Source organism: Juglans microcarpa x Juglans regia, chromosome 6S (assembly GCF_004785595.1).
Source record: "Juglans microcarpa x Juglans regia isolate MS1-56 chromosome 6S, Jm3101_v1.0, whole genome shotgun sequence".
NCBI classification, from domain to species: Eukaryota; Viridiplantae; Streptophyta; class Magnoliopsida; order Fagales; family Juglandaceae; genus Juglans; species Juglans microcarpa x Juglans regia.
The window spans coordinates 8,753,191-8,760,272 of NC_054605.1; the positions used below are offsets into that span (position 1 = coordinate 8,753,191).

At 35.7% G+C, this 7,082-nt stretch overlaps 1 protein-coding gene across 1 annotated transcript; it reads left to right on the forward strand.

Annotated features, from left to right (window-relative positions):
* The first annotated feature begins 1,492 nt into the window (after window positions 1-1,492).
* On the forward strand, window positions 1,493-4,436 carry LOC121236589 (protein FAR1-RELATED SEQUENCE 5-like). Its single transcript, XM_041133034.1, has 6 exons — window positions 1,493-1,643; window positions 2,213-3,678; window positions 3,761-3,826; window positions 4,071-4,133; window positions 4,253-4,270; window positions 4,383-4,436. Exons 1-6 carry the CDS (start codon window positions 1,493-1,495, stop codon window positions 4,434-4,436), a joined length of 1,818 nt encoding a protein of 605 aa, XP_040988968.1.
* Window positions 4,437-7,082: the final 2,646 nt, after the last annotated feature.

Below are 7,082 nucleotides of genomic sequence, written 5' to 3' on the forward strand. Positions count from 1 at the left end.
TATTCTCTCGTATTGGGAACCCATAGATGCACTATTGATCTTGTTCTTATTTTCTAACCATAGCTAGCTATTGATGAAATATTCTCAATGCATGACAACTTAATTTGTACCCGTTACAAACATGCTTCTTAACTTCTTGAGACCCTTATCATTTATGGTTTTTTTTATTTTACAATCCAGTGGGGTCTCAGCTTCTTGTTCTTGTTTTAGTTGTTATTAATAACAACTAGAACAAGAAATATGAGAGAGATGGACATGAGAGTCTTATTCTGTTATAGTATAAGGAACATGATAGAAACAAATTCTTTTACATTTGCTGAAATGTGGTTGGACCATGTCTCACTGTCTAGTAGTGTGTAAAACCAGTACTTGTATATATATATATACAACTCACTAAACTCTTCTTCCACACACGCACATGTATATATATATATATATATATATATATATATATATATATATATATTATGAAACCAGTACTTGTATATATATATACAACTCACTAAACTCTTCTTCCACACACGCACATGTATATATATATATATATATATATTATGAAACCAGTACTTATATATATATATACAACTCACTAAACTCTTCTTCCACACACACGCACACGCACATGTATATATATATATATATATATATATATATATATATATATATTATGAAACCAGTACTTGTATATATATGTACAACTCACTAAACCCTTCTTCCACACACACGCACATGTATATATATAGATATATATATTATGAAACCAGTAGTTATATATATATATGTACAACTCACTAAACTCTTCTTCAACACACACGCACATGTATATATATATTATGAAACCAGTACATATATATATATGTACAACTCACTAAACCCTTCTTCCACACACATGCACATGTGTGTGTGTATATATATATATATATATATATATATATATATATATTATGAAACCAGTAGTTATATATATATATATACAACTCACTAAACTCTTCTTCCACACACACGCACATGTATATATATATATATATATATTATGAAACTAGTACTTGTATATATATGTATAACTCACTAAACCGTTCTTCCACACACACGCACATATATATATATATATATATATATATATATATATATATATTATGAAACCAGTACTTGTATATATATGTACAACTCACTAAACCCTTCTTCCACACACACGCACATGTATATATATATATATATATATATATATATATATATATAATTGGTTCAATGAATCGAACCAAGTTGATTCCAACTTATTCATGCCAACACAGTGAGTTGTAAACAATATACAAAAATTGGACAGACTGCTTGATACCTTTTATAAGTAGATTGTACTTTAGATATGGATTTTTTCTCTGCAAATTTGTAACTCCTAGAAGACCTGTACTTGTTTTCTTTTATGGTTTATATAAGAAGTTGATTTCTAACACTATCTTTTTGTATCATTGTAGGCAATTCGAACGGATGTACAATGGATGCCAACACAGATTGTACTTCAGCTCATGAGTGTGATGAGGTTGTTGAGGATACAAACATTGAATGTGATGAAACTATTGAACAACCTATGGTTGGAATGAACTTTTCATCTGTAAAAGAAGTTTGGTCTTACTATAAGAAGTATGGTAAGTAGACGGGCTTTGGAGTGTGTAAAAGGAATTCTAGACAATATGATGATGGGAATGTCAGATGGATTTGCTTGGCATGTGTGCGTAGAGGCACATCAAAGAGTAAAGCTGCCAATATTATGAAACCAAGACAAACGGAGAATATAGGATGTATGGCTAGGATTAACGCGGTACTGAATGATGAAGGTGGATATACCCTATCTAAAGTGATCTTGGATCACACACATGTTTGCAGTCCAAAAAAGGCAAGGCATTTCAGATGCTTTAAGAAGGTTGATGCTCGTGTGGCGAAGAGACTTGAAATAAATGATGAGGCAGGAATAAGATTGTCAAAAAATTTCATGGCTATGGTTGTTGAGGCGGGGGGGGGGGGGGGTATGAGAATGTGCCATTCAGGGAGAAGGAGTGTCGAAACTACATTGACAAAGCTAGACAACTTCGCCTCGGGGTTGGAGGTTCTACAGCTCTATGTAACTATTTCCAAGATATGCAAAAAAGAAATCCTGATTTTTTTTATAAAATAGACGTTGACAATGACATGCGGTTAATAAATGTGTTTTGGGCAGATGCCCACAATAGAGCTGCGTATGAATCATTCGGGGATGTCATTGTCTTTGACACAACATATTTGACTAATGTGTATAAGATGCCTTTTGCACCGTTTGTAGGTGTGAACCATCATGGTCAGTCAATTTTATTGGGGTGCGGATTGATATCCAATGAGGACGCTAATACATTCGAGTGGTTGTTTAAGTCATGGTTGAAGTGTATGAATGACCAACCACCAAATGCAATCATCACAGACCAAGATAAGGCCATGAAAATTGCAATTTCGAGGGTGTTTCCAACGTCTAGACATCGCTTCTGCTTGTGGCATATAATGAAAAAGCTTCTTGAAAAGTTTAGATCACATTCTCGATATGAGGAAATCAAGAATACTTTGCATAGGTGCATTTATGACTCTTTGAGTGAGCTTGAATTCAAATCACAGTGGCTTGATATGATCGATACCTATGATCTGCATGAGAATGCATGGTTGATATCACTATATACTGATCATCGTTTTTGGGTGCCGACGTACGTTAGAGACACATTTTGGGCAGGTATGTCAACTACACAGCGGAGTGAAGGCATGAATGCATTTTTTAATGACTACATTAACTCTAAAACAATTTTAAAACAATTTTTTGAGCAGTACGATTCAGTCCTTAGGAGGAAGGTAGAGAATGAAGCAATTGTTGATTTTAATTCATTTAACACGGAGATTCCGTGCATCACTCGCCATCCTCTTGAGAAGCAATTTCAAAAAGCATATACAATTGCTAAATTTAAAGAAGTACTAGAGGAATTGCGAGGATTTCTTTATTTGACTACTTCATTATTGGGATGTGAGGGTGGTAGAAGTACATTCGAAGTTGCCGATGAGATTCAAGTTGGTGATGACTTGTTAAAGCGTGCAACCTTCACTGTCAAAATTGATGAAGATCCCCTTGATGTTAAATGCAGTTGTAAGTTGTTTGAGTTTATGGGCATATTATGCAAGTACACTCTACGTATCTTGACTCAGCTGGGTAAGCATATAGTGCCATCGAAATACATCTTAGATCGGTGGTGGAAGGATGTAAAGCGAAAATACACCTTCGTGAAAAGTAATTACGACGCTAGTAGCATCGATGATGCCCGAAGGTACGATAGGATCCAGAATTGCTTCTATGAACTGTGTTCCAATGCTTCAAAGTCTGAGAGCAGTTGTGTGAAATTGATAAATCAGATAAAACAGTTGAAGGTACAGTACCCTGGTATCACTGATCCAGTTACTTCCACGGGGGGCACGACAGTTGATCCAGATACTTCCATAGGGGGCACGACAGTTGATCCAGTTACGTCCATGGGAGGCACGACAGGTAGAGTTCTTAGTCCGTTGGTAGTTCGGAGTAAGAGAAGACCACCATCTAAGAGAAAAGTGCATCCTGCTGAGAAGAGTCTTAAAAAGTTTAGTACGAGGAGACGATTACACCACGACGAAGCTGAGGTTCATTTTTTGTTTCATGGTGTAAATAAAACATTATATTTTTTTTATAATGATAAATTATTATCTTCATTCCAATGAATAGCGGAGTAGTCACGCTCCAGATGAATGCACTGTCAGCGGCACACATCATGAAGCTCCTCAAACCCAGGTACTTTTTTTCTTTCACAATTCCTAGATTTGTGATGAATATAAACAAGTTAAAAATAATGTACTTTTGATATAGGATCAACAAAGTCAAGTTTAGACACATGCGCCGGATTTTTTTGCTACTCCGACTGCTACGAATTATTCTCGCATTGGATGGACTGCTCCTCCCTCACAGATAATTCAAAGAACATTATTATGTAGAAATTGTTAGCACAGTTCATTTAATAATTTTATGCCACTCACAGTACACGCGTCATCAAGTATATGCGAATTTATTTGGTATTGGACAGGCTGCTCCTCCCTCACAAGTAATTAAAACTACATTATGATAAACACATTTTTTAACATTGTTCATTTAACAATTTTATGCTATGACCAGTACACGCCTCATCAAATATACACTATGGATTTTTTTGGTATTGAACAGACTGCTCCTCCTTCACAGGTAATTCACACTACGGATTATATTATTTTGGTATTATTTTTTTAAAAGTGTATTGCAACATTTTTTGCAACAATTGGTAAAGAAGTACACTTGTGACTTTTTGTGACTTTAGGTGCAATTGAGAGGATTGCATGTCTCAGAAGAGGATAATGATGCGAGAAATTAATCATACATAATGCAGATGTGGTGATTGGAAGATGCTATGCTTCTGGAAGATACCATACAGCTTTTGTATATTTTGTAATGTAATAGCATATTTTTGGTTCCTTTATATTTTGTATATTGTGGGAGGGACCAATGGTATATTTTGTATATTTTGGGAGGGAGCAATTGTATATTTGCTCATAAATTTTGTAATGAAGGCATAGTTTTCTGGTTGATTAAAGAAGGGAGAGACAACATGGTCTAATGCTAGTTGATTAATGATCAGTATCGTATTTTAGTTTCTTTTTATTAATTTTGAAATGAGTTTTAGGAAGAAAATTCGGAAGTGCAAAATTTGTGCAATAAGTAACCAACCAAGCAGAGTAACCATTTATACATTCAAACTTATACATCCTTCACTTTGTACTATTACAAAAAGTAACCAACCAACCAACCAAACAGAGTCATATATTACATCAACTTACCAACCAACAAATTCCTTTTCAGAATTTTCCAAAAGGCATGCCTAAACAACGTACCCACGACATTGAAATTGCTACAACTACACTAAACCTCTCAACCTTTCAATTGCGCCTTTCAATCTCTATTTCTAATCGATGTCGAGTTGTTTGGATATCTATTGCAAGTTGTATCTTTTGAATTTCGGTTTTTAAACGACTGATTCTCTTCTCGCCATATGGTGGTATTTCCGGGTCATACCAACAAAAGAACCCGCAAGAATGCCCAGTCTGCAAAATCAACCAACATATATTACTTTACAAAAATTACCCAATTGATTTTCCAAAAATAGAAAAAAGATGCAAGTAAAGATGCAAGTGAAATAGATTTGCTCTCACAAACATTTAAAAATAACTTCTTAGCATACAATTAAATAACATACCTCAAATTTTTGGCAACTGAAAAATCGGCGACCCTCATTATCCTCCGTATGCGCGGTTCGCCGACATGCTTTAATACTACAAAAGCATATTGGGTATTCATTTTGACAAGAGTTTCTTGAGCGTGACATATTGCTAGTGCTACTACGTGCTTCAGACATTGTGTCAGTATTAACAGCCTCTCTTTCTAAACTACCAAATGATTGATTAGTGGCCTCATATAAATTTAAGAATCAACAAAGTATTAAACATATGGGTATTGATTTAACAGTGGAAGTAAATAGGGACCAGAACATATACAGGAACCAATTATCTGCTCTTACCAAACTTACTCTTACCATCTTACCCTTTTTCAAAGTCTTAAAAATTTGGAACATGAGTGGTTAAGGCCACATCCTAGCCACACAAAGACACTCTCATAAAAGAAGAGTCCAACATTGAAAAGAAAGTCCAAAGATTGCAACTACATATTATTTTTCATTCTCAATAATTAAAGAAATATACAGCCATTTATTTTCATTTTGCTGGACAAATAACTACAAAATTGGACAATTTTACCCACTTCCCATTAGTGTAGGCCACCCATGTCTCCCCTCGCACCAGCTTAAAAGTACCTCCAAATTTGTCCAAAACCAGGGATAGTCACATAAACCCGTAAACAAAAGGCATATAAGCCTCCCATCTCCAAACCCGTAACCAATTTAACCAAATTTATACTAGGCTGATTGCTAACAATTAAACTCCGTAATTAACCAAGTTATGTAGAGCAAATTGCTAACAATATTACAACCAAATATTGGAAGAGCAACTTAAAACTAAATTTACAACCAATATTTCAAAGCATTTCAAATATTGGAAGGAAATATCAGAAATTTTTTTTGGTAAGTAAAAGAAAAATTCTTGTTTATTGTTAGCAGAAATAGAATGTCCTTACCGGCACGTCAACGTGAAAATGGTGAGTCGACGGAAGCTTGAAGCGGAGGTGATGGAATTGCTTCGACGGAAGGGTGGGTTTCTCGAACTGTGATGGAGGCTTGAAGGAGAGGCAACGAGAAGGGTGGGTTTATCGAAATGGGTCTCTTTGGCCGTCGGATGGCTGGAGGTTTGAAGACGAGATGGGGTTCTCAGAAAGTTGAAGACAAAATGGTGCGAGCTCGGGATGGGTTTCTGGGTTTCTCGGGATGGGTTTCTCAGAAGGTTGAAGACGAAATGGTGGGCGCTGGATGGGTTTCTCAGCAGGTTGAAGATGAAATGGTGGGTGTGAGATGGGTTCGATCTCGAAGAAGGAAGGTTGAAGATGAAATACAGAGCACGGGATGGGTTCGATCTCGAAGAAGGAAGTTTGAAGACGAAATGCGGGATGGGTTGAAGACAAAATGCGGGATGGGTTCGATCTAGAAAGGTTGAAGATGAAATGCGGGATGGGTCTCAGACGAAATGAAGGAAGGTTGAAGATGAATGGGATGGGTTGAAGATGAAATGAGCACTGCGGATTTCGAGAAGACGAAGACGAAGCGTGTTTAGTTTTTAATTTTAAAACACATACAACATGGCATTCCACGTCAAGAGGGAAGAGGAAACGGGAAGGGGGAGCAGGGTGCATAGCATTTTCCATTTAATTAGTTCCTTTCTATATGTCTATCTCTTACATTAATAAAGACGTTGAAATGGAGTGATTATATATCTTGTATATATATGTACATTATTTTGTTTCAAATAATCCCTTTTATAGAGTTCTTGCTTTCACTACAATAAATTTTAGTTTCAGG